Source organism: Plasmodium knowlesi, assembly GCF_000006355.2.
Source record: "Plasmodium knowlesi strain H genome assembly, chromosome: 14".
NCBI classification, from domain to species: domain Eukaryota; phylum Apicomplexa; class Aconoidasida; order Haemosporida; family Plasmodiidae; genus Plasmodium; species Plasmodium knowlesi.
In genome coordinates, this window is record NC_011915.2 from 1,590,764 (window position 1) to 1,615,334 (window position 24,571).

At 36.1% G+C, this 24,571-nt stretch overlaps 7 protein-coding genes across 7 annotated transcripts; 4 read left to right on the forward strand and 3 right to left on the reverse strand.

Annotated features, from left to right (window-relative positions):
* Window positions 1-244: 244 nt before the first annotated feature.
* PKNH_1437200 (anaphase-promoting complex subunit 10, putative) lies at window positions 245-1,243 on the forward strand (the record flags this gene model as incomplete). The annotated part of the gene is made up of 1 exon (XM_002262215.1): window positions 245-1,243. The coding sequence occupies one exon, from the start codon at window positions 245-247 to the stop codon at window positions 1,241-1,243; it is 999 nt and encodes a 332-aa protein (XP_002262251.1).
* A 478-nt stretch (window positions 1,244-1,721) lies between these two features.
* Window positions 1,722-3,179, reverse strand: PKNH_1437300 (conserved Plasmodium protein, unknown function; the record flags this gene model as incomplete). The annotated part of the gene is made up of 1 exon (XM_002262216.1): window positions 1,722-3,179. The coding sequence occupies one exon, from the start codon at window positions 3,177-3,179 to the stop codon at window positions 1,722-1,724; it is 1,458 nt and encodes a 485-aa protein (XP_002262252.1).
* A 930-nt stretch (window positions 3,180-4,109) lies between these two features.
* Window positions 4,110-4,364, reverse strand: PKNH_1437400 (diphthamide biosynthesis protein 3, putative; the record flags this gene model as incomplete). The annotated part of the gene is made up of 1 exon (XM_002262217.1): window positions 4,110-4,364. The coding sequence occupies one exon, from the start codon at window positions 4,362-4,364 to the stop codon at window positions 4,110-4,112; it is 255 nt and encodes an 84-aa protein (XP_002262253.1).
* A 1,866-nt stretch (window positions 4,365-6,230) lies between these two features.
* PKNH_1437500 (PPPDE peptidase domain-containing protein, putative) lies at window positions 6,231-7,859 on the forward strand (the record flags this gene model as incomplete). The annotated part of the gene is made up of 3 exons (XM_002262218.1): window positions 6,231-6,280; window positions 6,489-6,580; window positions 6,748-7,859. The coding sequence occupies 3 exons, from the start codon at window positions 6,231-6,233 to the stop codon at window positions 7,857-7,859; spliced, it is 1,254 nt and encodes a 417-aa protein (XP_002262254.1).
* A 2,152-nt stretch (window positions 7,860-10,011) lies between these two features.
* Window positions 10,012-11,034, forward strand: PKNH_1437600 (thrombospondin-related apical membrane protein; the record flags this gene model as incomplete). The annotated part of the gene is made up of 1 exon (XM_002262219.1): window positions 10,012-11,034. One exon carries the CDS (start codon window positions 10,012-10,014, stop codon window positions 11,032-11,034), a length of 1,023 nt encoding a protein of 340 aa, XP_002262255.1.
* A 1,944-nt stretch (window positions 11,035-12,978) lies between these two features.
* PKNH_1437700 (conserved Plasmodium protein, unknown function) lies at window positions 12,979-15,069 on the forward strand (the record flags this gene model as incomplete). Its single annotated transcript, XM_039113660.1, has 5 exons — window positions 12,979-13,867; window positions 13,993-14,175; window positions 14,322-14,603; window positions 14,810-14,885; window positions 15,000-15,069. 5 exons carry the CDS (start codon window positions 12,979-12,981, stop codon window positions 15,067-15,069), a joined length of 1,500 nt encoding a protein of 499 aa, XP_038970031.1.
* A 737-nt stretch (window positions 15,070-15,806) lies between these two features.
* Window positions 15,807-22,579, reverse strand: PKNH_1437800 (conserved Plasmodium protein, unknown function; the record flags this gene model as incomplete). The annotated part of the gene is made up of 3 exons (XM_002262221.1): window positions 15,807-15,854; window positions 16,019-16,106; window positions 16,257-22,579. 3 exons carry the CDS (start codon window positions 22,577-22,579, stop codon window positions 15,807-15,809), a joined length of 6,459 nt encoding a protein of 2,152 aa, XP_002262257.1.
* Window positions 22,580-24,571: the final 1,992 nt, after the last annotated feature.

The following is a 24,571-nucleotide window of genomic DNA, read 5'->3' on the forward strand; positions in this document are numbered from 1 at the left end:
AAAGATTTTTCTTTTTTAGTGCACGTTGTCTACTTCCCCTTCGCGTATTATTCAAGGTGTTTAGGGCGAAAAATCATCCCAGAAGCATAAATGGTTATTCAGTTCAACGCACATATATAAATATCTATGTAGGGATAAAGTCCTATGAACTCCTTTTCCTCAATTGTCCCTTTTTTAATACCAACAAACTTGTTATTTATTTTTTTTTTTTTTTTTCTTTAAAATGCTTCAATTTTGACATAGTATGGCTTTTTTTAGAACAAATAAAATAGACAAGAATAGAAATTTCAAATGTATTCTTGAATGGGAAAAGCACATTTTAGGTGGCGGCCTGGAGGGAGGGCAGTCGCACGAAAGTGAAGAAGACGAAGGGGATGAAAGTTATGAAGTTGGAAGAAAAGACAAATGGGACCCAAGTGCAGACTCCAGAAGGGAGGAGACGAACGAGCGAAGAGGTAAAGCGAATGATGAAGAAGGGTATAAAGAATCTCACTCAAGTTGTACTACTACCAATTCAATGGAAAATGAGGATAACATGGAAAACATGACAAATGTAAAATGTGAAAGTAACACGCAAGTCGTGGAAGGAGACTTCCTATGGAGTGTGATCAGCGCGTTGAACGGGGGGGAAAAAAGTCGAGCAGTGCGCTTAAGGGGTGGAGACAAACATGCTGAACAGGTCGTACACAATATACCCCAAATTCGCTTAAGTAAAAAATATGTTGATGTGGGGTGCCTCGGTACTTGGAAATTGTCAAGCAGTAAAAGTATATCTGACACAAAAAAATTAAAAGACAATAATGTGAACACATATTGGCAGTCCTCCGGCTTAGGACCCCACACAATCACAATACAATTTTTTAAACTTACAAAAATTTCGAAAATATATTTACTCTTTAATTATTTATTAGACGAATCTTACACACCTTACGAAATATCTATCAAAGTAGGAAACGATGAAAATCGTCTTGATGTTTTATGTACCACGTTTTGCGATGTGAACAAACACCCTGTGGACCATCCTTTTTGGTTTATTATTGACTTGGCAAATTTTCAACTGCACTCATACCTTTATAATTACAATATGAACCCCTTCAAGCGTATGAATTTTATATACTGTCGTTGCATACAAATTTGTGTCATGTCTAGTCAGCACTACGGGCGTGATACTCGCATGCGACAAGTAAAAATTTTCGGTCCCACCTATCCTTTTTATAAGCATGATAAAGCTCTCATTTTGTGAGGCCTTATTGCGAAGTAGAAAATTATATACGAATAAATGGTTAGCAGAAATTCATCTGTGGTGACAAATTGGAGTAGCCGTTGAAAGAAGAAAAAAACAAATGCTGGAACTTTTGGTAAAAAGAAAAAAAAAAATGCCCTGTTTTTTTTCCACACCGCGCTGGGAAAAATGGCATACAAAAAAAGTAACACTTAAAAAAAAAAAAAAAAAAAAAAAAACTTTTATACATTCAGGAAGATACAAAGAGAAAGGGGGGTAAACTACAAATAGAGTAACAACAGACAAATAAATCTTCCTTCCATGTATGCAGTGCATAAGTATTCTTGTTTAGCAGATTAACGACGCACAACTTTTCGCTATGTGAAATCCGTCATCTGATTCATCTGACGGGGAGGGGAAAGCACCTTCTCCCCTGTTGCCTATTTCATCACCATAGACAGCACCGTTTTTCTGCAAATTTTTAATTCCATTGCTTACTCTACTTATCATAGTACTCGTTTTCCATCTGCTCTAGAATTTTTAGCTTCTCCGATAACGTTACGTTTAGCATATTTTCATTTTTTTTTTTTAACCTTTTTTCTAACTCGTCCTTTATTTCCTCTTCAAACATTAAGGAGTTCATTTTTTTATTGTGCGTGTGGATTTTTCTTTCGTTTTTCTTGGGGGTACTCTTTTGGGGAAAAAACCTACTGAGGGCGCTGCTACTGATGGCGTTGTGGTGGCTAACACCCCTTTGGTCAAGGTAACCGCTGTGATTATTGTAACCGCCTTGCGGTGACTCTACCTTTATGGAGCTCTCCCAATTGTTCATAGCACACCGCCTACTTCCAAACAGGTTGTCTTCATGCCCAATATTTTTTAAGTCTTCTCCGAAGAGGTTGTCTTCACTACAGTTGCTAAGCTGATCCACATAATTTTCATCGTAGAAGTCGCTGGGGAAGCTGTTCTCCTGTGAAGAGGCCACGTGCAAATTATTTTCGAGGTGATAGTCGCTTGCCAAACTCCCACCGTAACAGTCGTTGTGTATATTATTTCCGTGGTGGTGGTCATTTGCCACGCTTCGGTCGTAGCTGCCGCTACGCACAGGAGAGTCACTAGAACCATCAACACTGCATACACCGCTGGAACCATCACCATTGCTGGAACTCTCGTCGGGGTAATCCGACATTTCCTTCACTGTGTCATGATCTGAGCTGGACGAGGAGAAAGACTTGGAGTCATACTCATTGGTGTTGTTACCATACACATCCTCCAACACAATAACCTCAGCTGAATCCACATTATTATTTTTTATGTGGTACATATAGTCCATATAATCGTTTACCTCTATTTTCTGATCATCTACAATGTATAAATCGTATTCATATTCCTGCTCCGCCTTGTTGTGTGCGTCTTTCTCCGTCTGCCTCCGTGCGCACTCCCATTTCGTCTCATCCTTTTGGGCACCACCAGTATTCGCACCCGCATCGGCCCCCACATTAGCATATCCGCATTCTTGCAACAAATTCACATCGATAATTTTGTAAATTTCCTTTTTTTGCGCATCCAAATTGACGTATTGAATATTTTCGTTCACTATTCTGTACCTTTTTAAATTATTTATGGCTTCCTTTAAATCCTTTTCATACCCCTTAAGGGAGTTGAATTTTCTCTTTTTTTCGATAAGGGATGACAAGTCACTGGAACTGTTGTGGCACTGTTCATGCTTTCGTAACAAGTTAACACATTCGATGTTTTCTTTCTCTATGTCTACCTCCGGAATTGCCGTATCGAAGTGTTTATAAAATATACCATTACATACTCTTTTATTGGACCTTTTCACGTAAATTGACGGAATGATCATTTCATCAACTTTTCTTTTCACCCTGATTATAACCTTTTCGTTTTTTCCCTCACCTGTTTTTTCGGTGTCCTCCTTTTCGATGTCCTTATACATTTTTATTAACCTCTAATCAAAAGTGGGGGGGAAAAAACGAAAAGGTTCTCATGCCTCAGCTTCTCTGTGCATTCTTCCAGCTTTTCGCAAAGCTGTTCGTTATATCTTTATTTGGAAATGCCCAAAACGTTAAGTTAACATTTGGTACGCTGGGGGGGGCGGTGTTACTTCTCGGCCAGGTATATTCCTACAGCAAATGCGCAAAAGTGTTATGATTGCCTTGGTTGCACTTTCCGGAGGGTCCTATTCGTTGTATCAGTATACGCTTTTATCTGCTTATATTCGTGGGCACCTTTGTATCTATGCAAATGTACACACGATGCTCATACGATGTGCATTTCCGTTGGCGCAATTACTCTAACGACTTAAGATTCGAGCCCGCGTTATACGAAAGACTGCACGACCAAACGGATTAACAATTGAACGAATGACACACATAATTGTTTATATCAATTTGGGTGAGGCGAGGGGAAATACTCAAAAATGGTGAGCAATTAAAATGATAAAGGCGACGGGGGGGGGAATGAGAAAAGAAAAGCTACTATAGTGTATGCTAGAACTACTCCAAGGAAAAGGCAATTGAACGATATATAAATGCACGTATAAATCTGCACATATGTAGGAACAGATGGAGATATAGAGTAGCTTCTATTTTCTGTAAAATCGCATTATACATTTTAAGTAACAATTTTGTGAAATTTTGACCACCCTGTGGAACAGTTCTGGATGTAGGCACCCCTTCGAAAATTTCAGGAGCAGCTGCTTCGTAGCCTGCACCTCCTCATTCCTTCCATTTACACATACATTGGTGGGACAAAAAGGAACGCTATAAAAATATGTACATGTATTAATTTCTGTTTCCTCAAAATATGAGTGAATAAATTTCTTGCGTAGTGTGGCTTCTCCGCTAAGCTGACAGATCCGATCAGATTAGGCATCCGAAGCATACTTCTTTAAGTCGTTCGGGCTGTATATTATTTTAATGGTTAATGAGCAGCTTGGGCATCTTAAAACATCTTCGCCCTTTAAAATACCTTCCAGAGTTACTTCAAAAATATCTCCGCAGGGGCACGGATAAAAAAATGTTTTAATCGTTTCGTCAAATTCAAAATCTTCCAATTTTACTTCTTCATATATAACGTCATATGCCTCATTAATTTCTTGATGGTTATTTTCAACTATCATCTTTCGAAATTTTTATTTTAAATGTTTTTCCTAAAGTATACGAAAAATGCCTTTGTGCCGGAGGAGGAATATTATGCCGATTTTCAGGCAGTTTGGAATTGTTCAACGCTCGTTTCAGTATTTATTCGACGCGTATATCTGTTCTTCTGAATAAGTTGAAAATATTAAAAGGTGAAATTCTTTTTCTTTCCAAACAAAGCGTCCTTACGTGAATGGATAAATTTTTTTTTTACATAAAAATGTTCATGTTGCAGTTTTGGTTTCTCCGGAAGGATTTTTTTTTTCTTTTTTTTTTTGAAAGCGAGACCTTTAATCCTTTGCGGGCTCTTCCATCAAAACATGCAGACAGGAATTGCTCCCATACGATGATAGGTGTAGAAGAAATAAGGAGCAGTTACGTCTATGCGGAGGATGTTATGCGAGCCAATAATTGTTAACAGGTTTTAATGCTTTTTTTTTTTTTTTTTTTTTGCATTTTTCTTCCTTCCACTTTTGTTGTCCTTTTTACGCTTATTCAAAAAAAAAAAGGAACAGAAATATATTTTTTTTCTTTTCTTTTTTTTTTTCCGCTTCGCCTGCATTGTGACATGAAATAACCAACGCAGGGAATGGCACTGACGGCTGCTACGCCCGCTGCGAATATGCCAGAAAAGGGAAGAAAAAATAAAATTGCGTAGTACAATCGGCTATGCGATTTGTTCGTATGCATCAGCGTTTTTGCTGCATAAATTTACTACTTGCATAAAGCGTGAAAAGCGAACTATTAAATTATCTTGCGCATATGCATGCATTGCGCACGCATAGTATACATATATATATATGTAATATATTTTTAAATGCACGCCATCTTGCGTATGGTCCAAATTAGCACTGTCAAACGAGGCGAACGCAAAATTCTGCCATTTTTCCGGAACGCAAAAGAAATTGTTTTTTTATTTTTTTTTTGTCGGTAAATTATTGTAGAAAAAAATTAAAAAGTTGAGGAAACAGAAAATTAACTATATATAGACCCGCCCGATTATGCTTCATCGCCGTTTATGTTTATTTAACGTTTATTTCGCCGTCCTTTTTCCCGATTTTTTCATTCATTTTTTTTTTTTTTTTCATGCGTGCGTGTTATACACGAGACGAATTCGAGTGGAAAATTGCGCAGCAGCTTTCTCCCCACGCAAGGGTATACATTTATAATTATGGATACGCATATGGTAGACGTGTAATCATCCAAACGTGGTGCAAATTTTGTGATGAACAGACAGTCGTAATTGGCGAAAGGGGGAAAGACCGAAAAATTATTCCCGTCAATTTCATGGCCACACTCCTCATAAATGGTTCACAAAACGGTGAAGAAAAAGAAATAAAGATAAGGGAGAATGAAATAAAATAAAATAATACAAAATAAAGGCCCAACCAAACAGCACAACTATATGATATACCCCCTTTTGTTTTTATAACTATTTTTGTTTTTGTTAAAATTAACGAGAGGTATACATTAATTGTGCGGCATAGATAACCGTGTTGAAGCCCTGTGTGTCTGTATACATATTCGATTCGTTTGTACGTTACATATAAGGCTCACAACAGAAGGCTCCTTTTTCTTTTTTCTTATTTTTTTTCCCGTATATTATGAGTGTTATGCCGCATTGTTGAAGAAAATTCCGAAAGGAGTGAATCCTTATTAGAATGATCAAAATTTTGTAAATTCGTTTTCGTGTTTAGTAGATTGTACAATATAGCGAAAAAGAAATTTTTGCTTTCCACCGATCAACACAACCAACAGCTGTTGCATTTACTGCATACAGAAGGAGAAATTCCAACGATAACATGTTTTCAACCAGGTGAACATCATTCGAACGCACCGAAGTTATCATGTCGTCCTTCAATGTCAAGCTGAAGATATACGATTTGTCCAGGGGAATGTAATCATTTAAAAAAAAAAAAAAAAAAAAAAAAAAAAAATGCAAAGATTAAGAGGCATGCTATGCCTTGCATATCTGTGAGAGGAGGGCACGTACTATTTTACATCTGTTCTTTCTGTAGCCCATTCATGTGCATGAACTCGAATATACAAATAATGAAAAATAAATTTTCACTTCCTTCCCTTCTCTAAACTCTTTCACATTGTAGGGTAAAGTTGTGGTCCCCCTTCTTGATTGGAAAACAAATAAATGGCGTGTGGCACACTGCCGTTTGGGTCTATGACATGGAGTACTTCTACGGTAAGTGATGTGGGGTGTTCTCCACCTTAGCGAGCGTATCAGTTCTTGCGCGTATGTATGTACGTGCATGTCTTCTACGGTTCAGTGGTACACATTATTAGCGATGTTATCAATTACACACACACAAAAGCACACGCATGCACGCACGCACACTCTTCTCCATCCAGGTGGAGGAATCATGTGTCTGGCTCCAAGCGAGTTCGAGTCTTATTATGATATCCAGCCTGTGAACGTTGTTGACATGGGAATAACCGAACTGCAACAATCGCACTTTCACGAATATCTAAACGGCATTCAGCCAAATTTTACAGAAGACAAGTACAACCTGGTTAACTGGAATTGTAACAATTTTACAAACGAAATATGCAATTTTCTGGTTGGAAAAAATATACCTCAATACATTTTGGACACCCCGAAGGAAGTCATGTCGACAACTAAAGGAAAATTAATTTTAGACATGATGCAGTCGTACCAAACTAACATCGCCCCCGGGTTTGAAACGAATTCATCTTTATTAAACAATGGAAGTAATGAGGAAAGTAAAGGTGCAAATAACAGAGCGACATGCAGCAAGGAACCGGAAGTTAATGAACTCCCCAAAGTTCCAAGTGTGTCATTAGATAATTTTTTTAACGAAAATAAAATAGAAAATTTATTGGATGAATATATAAAAAATGAAAAATATGATGTGAATGAAAAAAAAGATTTTCTAAGTTTTCTGAAAAACCTTCTAGATAACGTAAGCACAAATCCAGATATTTTAAAAAACCGTTATGTGCATGTTACAAATTTTCCTAAGTTCCAGAACGAAGACGGAAGTAGTGAATATAATAAGATTTTGTCGTCCTTGAATTTTTTCCAAGGATATATAGAAAATGATGAAATAAATAATTTGCAAAAGTTTACTATTTTTGTCGATCCCAAGTATAATAAAATGCACGCCTTTACAGAACATTTAGATTTATTTTTAAACAAGAATGTTTTTTTAAAGAATCCAGATAAAGCCATTTTCAAAATGGAAACTTTGAATTTTAAGGACATGTGTGAATATGCTGCTTATCGTGATAAAAAAAAAAGCAACTCGAATGATGTGCTTATTTTTATATCTGAAGCTTTTTTAACAAATCATTTTGATGTCACCAATGAGAAAAATGACCTTAGCCATTTCAATAAAGTGAAGGCTGGTATATGTGCTGACCCCAAGGTGGAAAGGGAATTCTTGTCGAGCACATCGGATCTTCTCGAAGGACGCATAAATGAGTTGCACTCATCTGAGTGAAAGGTGCCCATCATGGGGCCATTAAGTGGGAATGGTGACGGGGCAGACAACCTTAGGGGTTAGTGGGTTAAGTCGGGGAAAAGCCAACTTGACTGTTTCGAATAAACTTTATCACAGACACAGCATTGGAAGAGAGACTAACCATTTGGTGAGACTGTCCTGTCTATATATGCGCTATAAAAAAAAAAAAAAAAAAAAGGGACACAGAGGAGATAAAATTACACAGGTGTTATGCTTTAACCCACAATTTTTTTTTTCATTCGGAGGGAGAGAGAAAAAAAAAAAAAAAAAAAAAAAAAGAGTGGAGAACTACGCGAACGAAGCGAAAACGATTGGCTTAACAATTATGTTGTGCGCGGAAGGTACTTAAAAAATTGTGTACTATTTTGAGGAAGAAAATAACTCCGTAATTTTTATCTGCACATTTTCATACACGCGATGGTAAAGAGAAACGAGCTTTTCTTTTACCCCCCAGAAAGAAGGACACAGAGAAATCATTGATCCCCGAGGGAATTTACACCACCTTGAAAATGTGATTTTTTTTTTTACCATTCCACCATGTTGCATGTGTTCATGCGTATCTGTATATTTATCCGTACAAGCGCAAGGGGAGGCTTATATTTACCCATCTGGCTCCGCACGTTGTAGTAGGTATAATGAAAACTTATTAACCACACATGAGCTGTTGCATCGCAAAATTGCCATAAGGATAAATCTGAAGAATTAAGAAAAGAATAACGCTGTGTAATAGTATATAAATTTTTTTTTTTTTTTTTTTTCCTTATTATACTTCTTTTTTTCGTAAGCAGTTTTTGCAAATGTAAAATAGTGAAAAGGAAAAAAAAAAAAAAAAAAAAAAAAAAAAAAAAAATGCATGTTGCGTTGTATACATTTGTTGCTCCAATTTAAACATGAATCAGCCGCTTTTTTTTTTTTTTTTTTTTTTTTTTTTACTATTAAATGAAACAGGCCTAAAAAAAGAAAAAAATTTTCATGACGAATTTGCATTTTTATTTTATCAATTTTTAATGCCTTTGAGTTTTTGTTAGACATTAAAGTGAAATTACTTCCACATTGTTTTGTGTTTGTTTATATGTGTATATATATATATTTTTTTTTTTTTTTTTCACGTGCGAATGTACTTTTTTCCGCTAACACATTCAGAATTAATCTGTTATGGGTTCAAGTTCCTGCGCAGTTCAATTTTTTTAATGCGCATCTGTATGTGCATTTATCTATTACGTGTAAATCTACCCGCGAAAAATAAATATGTGGTCACTGTGAATTAGCCCTTCGGGAAAAACTTGAATTATAACATAGAAAAACTGAAAATTAATTCTTTTTCTGCTTTTCGATAGGTTCGTCCTGCTCACCTCTTTTTTTTTTTTTTTTTTTTTTTTTTTTTTTCTTAGTGTTATAGCTGCACATGCGCCTAAACGCGGAGTGCGTTTTTTTTTTTTTTTTTCTTTTGCAACGTAAGGCCGCCGCTTTACCGCTACGAATATGTAATATTTCACCATTAAGGAGGCGATAAACAAACTTGAAGTAAAATGAAAATAGGAGAACAACCAAAATTGTACGGAAGATATCACAAAAGGGTGTTCAGCGTATAGGGGGGAGGGGGGAAATGCCTCAACAAAGGGCACGGACGGAGGATGTAAAGGAGAAGAAAAGAAGAATAAGCGTGATTGGCCAATTGTAAAGACAAGCCAATTTAGCGAAACATCGGCAAGCAATATATAACTTTGTTGAAATATCGAACGGTTTTACGCATTCCATGTGTCTTCTGTTCATAGCAATCGCTCACCATTAGGCACATAAGTGAATTTCATGACATGTCGTTGCTCGCTGCTTACATTTTTGCTAAAACGTAAACTGGTTAACGTGGCCATTCAGTGATATCACGCTTGCTCTTTTGCATGTTCTGTTTCCCTACCCCCATGGTATAGGCGCGTTCCTAATTCATTTTTCGTTTTAAAAGTTTAGTGGTTGTATTGCTTAACTTCTTAACTGCTTAATTGATTGCTTTTTTTTTTTTTTTTTTTTTCCCAACTGGCACGTGAATTGGATTCACCGCGCGTGTGTGTATTTCAGATTCTACTTCCACCACCCCTCTCTGTGCACACATTTGCCCCTCCTTTTTTGATGCAAGATGCGGAGCTTCACCTTCATAGCCGTGCTGCTATGCACCATTTGCTACCAAGTCATTTCAGATAATTTTAAAAGGCAAAATACCAACTACTTTTTGGAGTTACTCCAGAAAAATGGGAATTACAAAATCGTGACATTAGAACCGGAGTGCACCGTAGGGGTAGGTAACCAACTGGGGCAAGCACCACAACAATCCGATGTTAACAGAAAAGAGTTCTTACTTCACAACTACATGGTAATCAAGAATTCACAATTTACAAATGACCAATTATTAGAAATATACTCATCGAAGGAAGAAAATGCTAAAAGCCATTTAGTATTAATTTTCTACATAGGGGACTTTAATTTCTCCGTTGGTAGCAATTCTCCATATGAAGTAAATTTGATTTTGAGCCTAATGGCAGGAAATAAGAAGAGCACTTGTAAGATTAATAATTATAATATGTTTTTGTTAAAATCTGCAGATGTAAGGAATCCATCAGAATTAGAAATTCTGTCTGAACCCATCAAATTTAGCATAAGCAAAACAACTGGAAGTTTCAGAATAAACATAAACAACTTTTTCCTAGATGGTACATGGAGAGCTTTCGTAAAGGACAGACTTACGTTCTTACTGAAATCAGAGGATAATTGCTATACTGTGTTGGAAAATAAATTAAATAAGCCATCTTTAATAATTGAAAAGAAAAATATGTTCTACACAGAATGGGGAGAATGGTCTAAATGCTCTATGGAATGTGATCATCCTGATAATGTACAAATACGGGAAAGAAAATGTGCCAACACATCTGGGGATTGTTTTAAAGGAGACCTAAAAGAAACCAGACCATGTCAAGTACCTCTACCACCTTGTAATTCCCTTTTTGAGCTTAAAGAATCTTCGACGTTTAAAATTGCCATCATTCTTTTACCCATAATACTTATCATTTGTGTAATGGGAATCCTATATCACATATTTTATAAAAAAAAAGGAGCTGAGAAGGAGTTGTACGAAAATGTGGCTGGTAGATTTATGTACGATTAAGAGGAGTGAGATATCGAAGCCCTCCAAGTGCGAAGTGGTGTATCCCCCATCTTTGCACTAAAAGTGGGTATACCTTTGTATATACCCACCTGTTTAATAACATGGTAGTGATAAACAACGCAGTCGAGTCGATAATTCCACTTGTTGATAACACCAACTGGGAGTAAAATTATTTTTCTGATTTAGTTTTCCCTTGTATGTTATTCTTTGTTACTTTACCTAGCTGCACATTACCATACTGAAGGGAAATCCTAACAAAATGCGTTCCTTTTACAAACCTTTTTGCGTGTAATATTTTTCTCCCTGGGGGTTACCTCTTTTCGTTTTTTGCAAAATCCCTTCCCGACCAGGCTGTAATTTTTTGTTGCGCTCAATTTTTTAGTTTATGCATTAGCTCCTTTGGGCTCATTTGTTGAACTAGTTTTGTCTTGTTGGTTTTCCCCTGTTTGCATCATTCAAAGTGACACCAAAAAGAGAAAACTAATTAATTAACCAAACCTGTAATGACCTGCTTCACGCGGCATCTCTTTGGTTCCACAGCTCTTCACAAAAATGCGCAGTGGTAGAGGTAGCAATATTGCACCAAAAGGCTATGCAACTTCAGATGTTTTATTTTCTTCCTCAAAGTAGAACTTAAGCGTCATGCAATTTTTCCCATTCCGCCAATTTTTTTTTTTTTGCGTGCACAGATCCGCATGATGCTATTTAGAAGAAAAGAAAAAAAAAAATACACCTGATAGGGGCATATTTCCTTCGCCTTACTCTCCACATGTAGAAGTGCACACAAAAATAAATTCGCGCATGTGATGATCCTTAAGCGGACAAAGGACACATGGGATCAGCTTCACAACCATTCGCAACTATATAGGAAAAAAAAAAAAAAAAAAAAAAAAAAAAAAAAAATTATAGAGTTGAAAATGTTGAGTTGACTTCGTTTCAAGATTTATTATTACATGTACTTAATCTAAAAGGCCCAAAGAACACAAGCGAAAAAATCGAGGATACTATTTGGACCTTCCCACTTTGCATGCACATGAGGAGGTCTCAAGAAAGAGACTAAAAAATATGTATCTCCAAATACATGTCGTTTATTTGAGAGAAAAAGATGATCTTAATTAGAATTTCATATTACTCCATTTGATTCGATCAGATCTGTTTGTTGGACAATTCTGCATGCAACGAAAGGCCTTGGGGGGAGCGCCGCGAATTACTTCGTCCTGTTCAATATGCATAAAAAATAATATAAGAGATTCTCCTTCGAGCACAATCGGAGGGAGGTTAAGGCGTAAATAGATCAAATTTTTGGTGACATAAAAAAATGGGTAAAATAGGTGCCATAACTAAGAGGCGGTGGGCGCAACCAAATGTGCAAATATGGAGACACATACATACATGTACATTATAAACATGTAGAGTAAGGATAGTACCAGTCTACTTCTGTTTTCTTAATTTTTTGTTCATGAATGGGTATATTTATGTGCTAACAATTTTAACGCATTAACTTGTGTAATTTTTTAACCACAAAAAAAAAAGACACTCTCTGTATACTACATTTTGTGAATTTTTTTTTTTTTTTTTTTTTTTTTTTTTTTTTTTTTCTGACGGCTTACTCGTGTAGACTATTTATCGCGTCATTTTGTGAATACGTGTGGGAATATATTTTGAACTACAAGTTGGCTACCAAAGGTTAAACGCGCTATGCCCATTTTTGGTTTCACCTTTTTTTTGTCACAAGGTGGTTGGTGTAAATATAGGTAGAGGCGTACACGCTCTGCTACTTGTCAATTACGCGCCCCCGTTTGTCTGTACCTCCCTCCTTTTTGCACATACGTGTTGACAGGGACACCACCCAAATATCCATCAGGGGCAGATTCTGTCGATGCAAGTAAGCACGCGTGAAGTTGTGCACCTCGCCAAAGAGTTCGAAGATTGTCGAAGCAAGAAATGAAAGGGCACCGTGACACTAAACACATAAGTTTTGCAGTTGTAAAATTTGTGGTGTCCTTTTTGTTAATCAATATTTGTGCCATTAGTGTAAGAAAAAATGTAGAAAAAATTAGATTCATCATGCACCAAAATGACGATAATGACATACCGATTGGGAAAGTAGTTCCTTACTTTTCGGAAGAGACAAACATATTCGAAAATTACATGGTCAAAAAGGTAAGCCATGAGGACAATATTTGTATAAACGCAATTCGAAATAATAAGAACTTAAACGCACCTATGGAAAAGATGTTAGAGTTAGAAAATGAAACGCAAGTCATACAGGTAGGTAATAAAAGAAACATTTATGGCTACACAAATAATCTTCTACGGGATGGAAACTACCAACTGTCTAACATTGCACTAACATTTAAGGTACCCATAAATCAGGAAATTTGTGAATTTAACTCCTTTAATAATTACATTCTTCATATTAACTATTTAAAGAAGGTAAGTTTTGAAGAAATCAAGACCAAGTTAGAAAAAGGCGTTTTTATATTCGTAACATTACCTGATGGCTATGATTTAAATAAATCCATTGCTTCATTTATGGGGGATAAATATTCTATTTCCAAAGGTACACTAGAAAATGACTACATAAAAATTGATATTACCCATGTCATCCAGTATTCCATATGTCAGAAAGAAAATCACAGCAAGGCTAACAATTCGGCGGAGGGCAATCCGAGTGATAATGTGGACAACTACCTAATTGGGAAGAGCGTCGAATTTGTTCTTCTTACTTCTCATGAGTTGAGTGATATAATTTTGTTTTCACCACAAATGAAGGATCCGCAGTTTTTGCATAATTATAAAAATATGAGAAATATTGTGAAGCTCAAGAAAGGTGAGACACGCGGTGGGAGTAGGGGGGGGGGGGGGGGAAGGGAGGGATCCACCGTTCTGACTTGCTTCATCCACCACGTCCATCAGTACACCACTACACCGTTACTCTGTTATATCACTTCGCAGCACTGAAAGAGAGGCATTCTCAATGGGAGGACTGGTCTCCATGCTACAGCGTGTGCAGCGACGATTTTTCATACAGTTGCAGGCGGAATAAATGCATGGAGGAAGATGCAGACTTTTGCGATAGATATTATAACCTCAAATTTCGGAAATGCGAATCGGCCGCTTGCCAAGTGTTGTTAAAAGGTGCGAAAAAAAGGAGAAAAAAAAAAAAAAAATCGCTTCATACAGTGAGGAAAAACCATGACACGAGAAGTAAAATTAGAGGCCTCCTTAAAATATATGTTTAAATGTCTCACATTTTTATTTTCCTACCTTCAATTTTTATTTAGAAAAAATTAATGAAGTCCCAAAGGAAGATGTCCAGGAACGTGAGAAGGAAGATGGCAAGGCTGAGGAAGTAAAAGATCAAAAGGTTGAAGCCAGTGTTGATGTCGGTGTTGATGCCGTTTCGGCCATAGGCACCGCAGCTGCTGATGTTGCGGCGAACGAAGCGGAAAACAAAGAAGTAGAGGTGGAAATGCATGCGGCGGCTGACGAAGATTATTTAGACGCACTCAAATTCAGGCGACGAAAGGAAAAGAAAGTGAATTTCTTTATGTGGATAATGAATAGTAAAAATACGACAAAAATGCACATGCCACATTGCACATGGCATATGAGCGCACAAGCTCGAGCAACATCGATGTAGAATCATGCTTAATGATAGACAAGGCGACAATAATGTGCACAAGAGTGTATAATATACGTCTATACAAGTATACATTTGCATTTTCTGACATTTTTTTTTTTTACTTCTCCTTTCCACTTAAACTTGCAGATAAAAAAATGGCCCTAGGATTAGTATTATTTTTACTGGGAGCTATAATTTTCGGATGCATATATTGCTATGTAAGGTAACATTATTTTTTTTACTTTTTCAATTTTTTCAATTTTCCAAAAAAGAGAAATTTGGAGTTTTTTTTTTTTTTTTTTTTTTTTTTTTTTCTTTTTCTTCTTCCTCTTTTCAGCTCCAGTCTAGGCTTTCATAAGGATGAAGAATATTGTGTGTCAAAGTACAGAGCTCAGGCAGTCAATTAAAATTAAAAAATTTTTTTTTTAACTTTTTTTTTAATTTTTTAAAGATGATGCTTAACTGCGTTAAAACCTTTTGAAGGCAGGAAGGGGTGATAGGCGGATTTTGTGGTGCCCCGTTTATTCCCTTTCATTCATTCCACATCGTTTAATTTTGATCTGCTTTGAGGTCCATAATTAACGTACAATTTGCTTAACCTATTTTTTTTTTTTTCTTTCCTTTTCTTTGTTCTCTTTCGCTCTCTTGGCTCTTTCTCCTTCCTTGTCGCATTTTCCCGTTTTTACGAAACAAAGGAAATGTTTACAACAATATATTTTACAGAAAGAACATTCTTTTAAAATATTCCCCTGGAAAATTTTTATACTTTAACGTTATGCGGATAAGTAGGGGGAAAGGAGCTATTTGGTACTTTGCACAATCATGCGCACACGCATATGTTGTGGTTGCAAAAGTGCTCCATTTCAAAATTGTAAAAATTGCAAACATGGGATGTGAATTGGTACAGTATGAACTGTGTGAAATGTATTCCATCTATGTGGGTAAAAAAAAAAAAAAAAAAAAAAAAAAAAGGGGTGAAAATGCGGTTTCCAGAAATCAACTGTCTTTTTATTTACATAACGTTTAACTAAATGACAGCGGGGTTTCTTTCAAGTAGGATTTGCCCCGGCAACATGTGAGACGCACATTCTTGCGTCAGTTTTCCCTTTTCTCTCTTCTTCAAAACTTGGTGCGCGTAACCGCATCAGCTGTTTAGCAGATTCTTCAAATGTTCCGGGCACATACGCTTCGCCTGCACAAATAGTCGAAGGGTAAAATAGGGGTGATTAACCATGATGCGCAGCACTTGCTACGGGGAGAGTTACTAACCACCGTAAAGGAAAATAGAACAGAACAGAACAAAACAAAACAATATGAAGAACACGCAAATATTTCGTGCGGGTCTTCTACACTTACTTGGTCGTTGGGTGATATTAGCTCGATGAGGTCACTGGCTAGGGGATACTTCTGCTGTAGGGCGTTGAACAGCGTGGCGCATTCGTCCCTTCGAGAGGAAAAAAAAAAAAAAAAAAAAAAAAAAAATGAATTAGCAAACAAATATCTAGCCAATTAATCGGTTGTCTAATTAATGGCACTTCCCCCACAGCCATGGGCGCGGAAAACGTGCCCCTCCTCTTTGCTCTTAAAAACTTACGCAGGCAACATAAAAAAAACGTAAAAAAGGGAGTGCTTGAAGTCGGGCCACAGCATGGATATGCACATCAAGCAGCCCTTCCATATAACCTTGTTGTTCCAAATTTTTTTTTGTATTAATAGGGGGATAATAATACTACTTATAAATTCGCGTAAAATGTTAATATTTTTGCTAATTTGACATAGGAATCTTCCATAAATGGGGAATATGGCATTACTATTTTCCGCAATCTGCTGAATTATATTTGCCAAATCTTTTATTGTAATATCGTTGAACATTTTGTTTTCCTGATCATCAACAGTGTGTAAGTTGACTTTGGTAACAAAATAGTCTAGCATAATTTTTTGGATATTTTTATTTTTATTCAAATTGTAATAAAAGTAAAAAATTTCAATATTGGTGATGTAGTAGGATTCATTTTCATTTTCATTTTGCTTTTCAGCAATGTAAAAATATGGCAACTTTACAATTTTGTTGATGCAGAATTTGAGGAGGTCCACTTTTGTATTTTCTTCCAGATCACTTTTAATTATTTCATTAAATATATGCACAGTTTGCTCCTTCTTCAGGAAGGCAACTAATTCGATAATAAAATATATGTTGTTATTTTCCAAGTACAAATTGTAGCAGAAATTAAAAAAATTTGTGCGATTTTCCCACGAGGGGACAGACGATGCGCTTGTGTATTCACTCAAATTTCTGCTTATGTATTTTATAATTTCTATATTAACTTGGAAGGAGCTGTTTTCGATATTATCGTCTCTTTCTTCCCCTTTTGTACCATCATTTTTCTGTTCATTTTTCTTTTCTTTTTCCATGTCTTTTCCCTGCTCAGCCTCTTCCACACTATTTCGCATGACATTTGTTTCCGAATCAGCACCGTCTTCTTGCTTCTTCTCCTCATCTTCTTTTCCCTTTTGCACATTCTGGTTATTCCACTTGTTATTATTATATTTCAAAATCCTAAAAAATTCCTCATGGAAAAGGGATTTTAACAAGGGAAGGGAGGCTACAAATTTTGTCAACAATATTGTCCTCACTTCTTTTTTTACACAATTGGCATATGTGTTTAAGTATAGATGAAAAAATATCGAAGATCTGATGCAGATACTTAGGAAATTATCAATTGCGTTGAGGAAAAAGTGTAAAATGTATCGCAATTCTACAGTTGTCTCCTCCTGATCTGTCATTTTTTTTTTTTCCTCTTCTGGTGATTCGTTCAGGAGTGTGGAGAAATTGGCCCAGAATTGTTCTCTATTTTTTTGGTACACCTTTTCTACCTTCGTAATAACAAAATTGCACAAGGAATTCACGTAATGGATACTCACAAAATTTAGGAAGACGTTTCCCTTTTTCATTTTGGTGACCATTTTGTTATCTTCCAGTAAATCTACTGCTTGCATGAAGAGTCGAACGAAAATTTCTTCGAGCAATATTTTTTGTGATATTTCGTTCTTCTGCAGGCACTCCTGGGCCTCCTCGTCGGTGTCTTCTCCGTGTTTGTAGTCACCCTCGTTTTTTGAATCGTCAGAATTATTCTCGTCTTCCATGGGCAATTGCGCCCCTTCGGAGTATCCCGCACTTGGAGCTGTGTCCCCCTGATCATTCGCCTTACCCGTGTTGAAGAAATTCGTCTGCTTTAGGAAGGATTCCACTGATTGGAAAATATCTGGGCGATCGAGACCCTTCACATATTCACTTAATTTCTGCTTAACAAACTCATAGTTTTTTAAAGACCGCATTCGTTTTTCATAGGATGGGATATTTTGATAATTCACAAATATGCACAAAATATCATTATAGAAGAAGGAAAAATTGGTTAATAAAAAATTATGAACAAAATTAATTAATTCCATTGGCCAGAGATAAAAGGCAAAGTGAGAGAAAAAATGAATGTCATTTTTCAAATGGGGCATGTACATATTACAAATATATAGTAAAAATAAAATAAAAACTTGGTGATAAAATCTGTATACTCTTTTAGTATAAACAAAAAAGCTTAACGCATTGTTGTAAATTCCCTTGGCTGCAGTTATGAGTTTTTTTAAAAGATTCCTAATTTCGTTGCTAGATTTAAATAGAGTGTTTATATAGATAGCTAAAATAGTTTTCTTCGCTCTTATGTTTTGATTTTTCTTCAACAAATTGGAAATTAGGGAAAAGCAAAAAATGTAATAATTTGAAGCGCTTTGCACCTTGGGGGAGTACTTAATATAATAATTGATGTTAAAAATATGTTCGTTCACTTCATTTTCCTTATTTGTGATGACACAGGCATCATCATTTTTTTCCTTCTTCTTATGAGAATTCTTCGTTGTGGCAATTTTATACGCGCCACTTTGTTTCTGCATTTCCTCCCCACTGGAAATAATATCATTATATATATTTGCTTCTCCAGTGTTATTTTCCTGGTTCATTTCTTTAGTGCAGATTGATACATTGGCAAGATTTCCTCTCGGTAGTACCCCTACGATGGTATCACCATTTTGTAAACTTTCACTTTCATGGGAAATAAAACTTTTGTGTGAATCATCACTTTGGCTGTTGTCCATCGTTTTGTTCTTCTCCTCCGCATTGAATGTGTCCATTTTATTTTCTTCATTTTCATAATTCTCTGTGTCATCACTTTCACTTAATTCAACATCGAAGTGAGAGACAGATCCATCTGACGACACGCTGCAGGTGTGCTCATCAAACGGGTAGTTCTTATCTTGTTTAACTTTTTTCCCATCGTAAGAAATTACAGAGTGGGGGTCACAACCATTCGACGTGTGATATCCCCCCCCTTCATTTGCTACTGTGTTGTGTTCATCTTCGTTTTTATTACTTCTGAATTGCTTTGTCTGACTCATGTTGGCATTTTCTCCTTCGCAGGGTATCTCTCCCATTTTCCCATGAGCCTCCCCTACTACTTGGTTCATTATTTCCCCTTTATTCACGCCCCCTTCGGTAAGGGATATATGGCCACTATTTGAATTGTTAATGTAGCCAGTGTAATCTATATGCACATCTATATTATTGAGCCATATTATTAGGTAGATAAAAAAGGAGAAGGTCAACTTAGGGGTCTCCAGGATTTGTTCAATGAAAGTTTTAATATACTGATCTCGATGGTTAGCTAATAATTTATCATTATGTAAAAAAAAAATCATGATATTTAAGATTTCATCATATTTGCATTTGGATTTGAATTTGCTCTTCTGTAGTTCTTGTCTGTAAGCGTATCCTTTTGTTTTTATTTTATTTTTTAATTTATCCAAATAATTATAGCAGAATGTTGTGTAACCTAACGTATGATCACAATGACGGTGGTCATGCGTTTGGTATGCGGAATCTGCTCGGCGTTTGTGCTGATCTGCCTCTTTTATCTGTTTTTTTTTTTTTTTTTTTTTTTCATCCTGGATGTATGAAAAAAACAATAAATTGTTAAAAATTTTAAATATGGCGGAATAATTTAGGAAAATATCGCTGGGGTCCTTTCCCTTGAATATACACACGGTGTTAATCTTCACCAAGTACAAAATGAGAAAATAAAATTTCAGCTTTTCCTTCATCATGTCATTTAAAATTATCCTCTTAATTACGTTATTTATAACTTTTAAATTATTAATCCTTTTGATGAAGATATTTTCACCCAACACTGGAACATTATTTTCCAAGTTATTGTTGAGGATTTGTGAAAAAATGAGAAAGTAATACAATTCCAGTGTGCCCAAGATGCTGTCATTCGATTTAACATTGTTGTAATATTTCAGATCGTCCTTTAAAAAGTTGGCGTACATACCTTTGTAGTTTCTTCCGAGAATGTGAGCTTGGGTATTTTTCTCATTCCCGTTTGATACTATGTTCGTGTCTGCGCTATGTGGCATAATGTGGTTTGCGTTTCCTCCGTTGGAGATTTCCCCTGCGTATGCATCTGCATCTGCACCTGCACCTGCACCTGCACCTGCATCGTTGCTAACGTTTTGACCAACAGAGTTTTCGTCTATAGAAGGCTTCGCCTCACAAACCGTCTCCGTGTTCCTCAGAACATTGTTGTCGATGTACATCTCATCCTTCTGCGACACATCCGGATCGTAGGCATAAAAATCGCAAAGATCTGTTGTACTCTTGTTTGGTCCCTTCCTTCTCTGACAAAACAGATCCTTCACGTTGCTCCTTCTGGAACAGTCGAACCTTTCATAATACTCCTTGTCCAGTTTAAAATTTGTGAGATATAATTTTTTCACAATTTGATTTATAAATATATTTTCCTTTTCCTCTTTTTTAATAAAATCGTCCCTCTTATTTTCGCTCACGTTTTCCTGCTCATTTTCGCTTTCGTCCATTTTTACCTTTAGGTAGGACATGATGTCCACCTGCTCGTTTTTTAATTTTTTATACCCATAGAAATCCTTCCTCAAAACATTTGTTTTTAAATATTCACAATTGTAGTTCAAATTATTTTCGTGCATCTTCCTCTTTTTTTCCTTTTCATCCTCTAACAGGGTGCTCTTTATGGATGCCTTTTTTTTTCTTACTAATTCCTCTGTACTGCCTTTTTCCCCCAATAAGTTTAGCAAGCTCGTAACGTATGCGTAAAAGAAGGGGAAATTTACGCTACTTGTGCATATTAGCAAATACAGTTCGTTTTTTATGTACTGAATCATGCAGTTAAAGAGTTTCTTCTTGTAACTGCTTAGCCCTGTTTCGTCGTGCGAGGCGGCAATCTGATCATCCTCCGTAAAGGCATCCTCTTCACAACCGTCGATGCGCTTTTCCCCCTTCGCTGCACTTCCTTGTATTTGCATCAATTCACTCACCATTATGAATATATTCTTAAGGAAAAAATTGAATACAAAAGGGACTTCACGGATTAGGTAGAACACATTTCTCATCAAATGTGTAAGGAAAACGATGTTGTCTGTTGTGATTTCATCAATAGTGCATATTAGACAGTCTGTACTTATGATATACTTTTTCGCTAGTTGGTGAAAATCCTCTATCGCTTCTTCCTCAGGGAGAGTATCAGAAGGGCAAGTTCCTTGCGCACCTTCGACCCCGTATTGGTAAGCCCATTCGTACATATTTTCGAATACACTTTCGTGTGCATTTTCGCACGTTACATATTTCCCGTCATCTGCGTTTTCGTTTTTTCCCCCGTGGGGTGTATACCCTCCATTAAATTGGGCTATCAATTTGTTAAAAATTTCCAACTTGGGTACCTCCTCATCCCAGCTATTATGTTCTTCCTTTATAGCCGTTTCTTCCCCATCGTCTTCGCGCTTAATTATGCATTCCGTTTTCACATTTTGCTCAGATTTTAATTTTTTCTTTCTCCCCCTTTTTTTTGCAACCGCCTGGATGGAACCATCGCGGGATGATTTTCCCCCCAACTCTTCCTTTACTTTTTGCAGAGATAATTCATTCTTGGAAATATCATTAATATTATTTCCACTTTTACTAAGGTTAAAAAGAATCAAATCGTTTAAGAGTTGAATGTCCTGCTCGAGCCATATCATAATAATTTCATCATAACTGTTCATATTAACTTTGTCTGTAACAACATCGAGGTATGCTATGTCGAAGACTTGGTTAATGACATGGTGCACTTTTTTCTGCTCACATAATATTTCTTTAAATATATTTTTTTTATTTTTTAAAATGTGAAAAAAAAATAAAATTTCCTTGGTCAAAATTAGCATCAAGTTTTTTATTAATTCATATTTGTATGGGTTTTCCGTTATACCTTTATCGAAGTGGAAGTTCGTTAGGATGTTAAAAATTTTGCTTTTGAGTATGGCATAATTGTGGAAGCCTTGTTTGATATTATTCAATTCGTTCTTTTTTTCTTCCTCCCTTTCTTCATCATTATCGTAGATGGAAGTATCTGCACAGTCGTGTAAATAGCCTTTCCAAAATATAAGACCTTTCAATAAAGGGATGATAATTTTTTTTAAATGCTCAACAATTTTTACAACATAATACTTTTGTTCAATTAGGTTTACAAAGTAGGAGACAACTAAGTGTGCATAATTTCTGTTAATCCGTAGGACAGATGAGAGGAAGGTTAATGTTCTTGTTAGCAATTTTTCCTTAAAGGGGAAATTAATTTTTGCATCCCCCTTATCTACTCGATCTAGAAGTAGGTTTACATACGGAATGACGTATGTGTTAATTATCCTTCGATTTTTCTTATTTTCATTGTTAAAACATTCGAAGAATATTTGCTCTATTTCGATGATGTGCGGGATTAGGCTTTGCTCGTCTTCTTCGTTGTTTTCGAGTAACTGAATGATTTTCTGGATACGACATTTTTTTTTCTTTTTTCCGTTTTGTACCATTTAGTTAGGGGTGTGTGTGTGTGGGGGGGTGTACTTATTGGAAAGAGTAGTGTGTATATACTGTGCGTATGTGTGTCGTTGCTTCGTGTAAGTTATAATCACATTCGTGTAAGCATATTTATGTGCCTACCTATGAATCTTCATGTTTTGTTTTCCACTCATACAGAGTGCCCAAAATTGAGCAATCAGTGCCGAGTTTGTGCTTTTTCAATTTAACGTTTCCACTTCCTGTGTTTTTTTTACATATGCGATGTTGTATAAAGCGACCTCGCGTTTGAAATATTATAGCGACTGGCAATTTTGCAGAAAGGAGATATGTGCATGATTTATGTTGTGTTAAATTGGTTGGCAATCACCTGTAGGTGTGCATTCCATCCACGTGCAAAAGTTTCACTTGGTACCTGTCGTTCATACGTGCAGGCGTGTGTGTGTTTGGGGGGAATGCCCTGCGCAAATAGGGGCGTACAAATGGGAGCTTACACGTATATAGGTGTGTTGCATATACACGCCACGTTCAGGTGCATAACGCACAAACAACTGAGTCAGCGCATTTCTCAAGAGTTACACGCCTGTAGAAAACGGGAGTTACCATTTTCTCGTTGTTACTCAAATTCCAACCATTGCTCATGCAAGAAGGTATGGTATGCGCAACAATTGAAAAGGAATAAATGCGGGGAGAGCCAAAATAAAAAAAATAAAAATAAAAAAAGTCTTACATTTCCGTTTTTACAATTTTTTCTAACGAATAAGTAGTATTCCGTGGCATTTTATTTGCATCATTCAATGCCATGCTGTGATGACAAATGCATATTAAATTAATGTTATACGCGGCTTCCCTTTTTTTTTTTTTTTTTTTTTTTTTTATTACCTCTTAATATGGACAAATGGATGACGGGTGAACCCAATTCGAAAATTTTAAAATTGTAACATTTTTTAATTTAATTATCACGCATTATATGTAATGGTATGTTTATATACGTACAAAATATATGCTCAAATTTTTAGAGACGACCATTCACCATTTTTGCAAACCTTATGGGATTTTTCCCCCTTTTCCTTTTTGCTTATTAATTTTATGACAAGGGAGAAGAGGCCATAGCAAAACGTGCCAACATTGGACTGTAAAATCCCCGTGTCGTGTTGTTATGCTTTGTATACACGCTGTACATGTCATTATACATGGCAAATGAGAAGGGCGCTGTAGCAAATGGCACAGGTGTGATAAGAATTTGTCCCCTCGCTTTTTTATTATGTGCAATAATGGCACATATATTTATTTAACATTAACGTATAGTAAGCACGATTCTTATTTGCCATCCACGTGCGCATTTATACGAAAGGAGGGGAAAAATAAAGTTAAAAAATTGTTCCTATCTTCTTTTGTAGAAAATTCAGTGAAAAATAAACCAAATGGGAGGGGCGGAAAAAGTAAAAAAAAAAAAAAAAAACAATCTAAACGTGCGGTCAAAACGAAGGACGTTTTATTCTTTTTCCCTTTTTCAATTTCACATTTTTTGTCATTAAAAAAAAAAAAAATTTGTAACATCCCCTAAAACTTTAATGCCACCTTAATGGTGAATACGCTACCCGTTTATAATAGCACTTACCTCACGGAAGAGAAACAGAATTTGGAGATGTACCAACTTTTCAAGTGGTAGTCATCATCGCCATTTAAAAAAAAAAAAAAGAAAAGAAAAGAAACTATTGCATGTTTATTCACGTGCCCATATTACATATACATCCATATGTACTTGTATGCCAGGAATATAACGATATGATAATTTATCAACCAGAGCAATGGAAACCAGTGTTCCTAATTTAATGAGAAAGGTTTTAGCAAACTAGTAGTGGTAGTCCGAATAGAAATGGTCGAGCGTTCTGGCGCTGATGAATAAAAAGAGCAAAATGTACGAATGCCCAGATAAAACGATACAAAAGTATATGCCAACGTTTACTATGCGACAAATTAGCCGTAAACTTATGCATGCATAA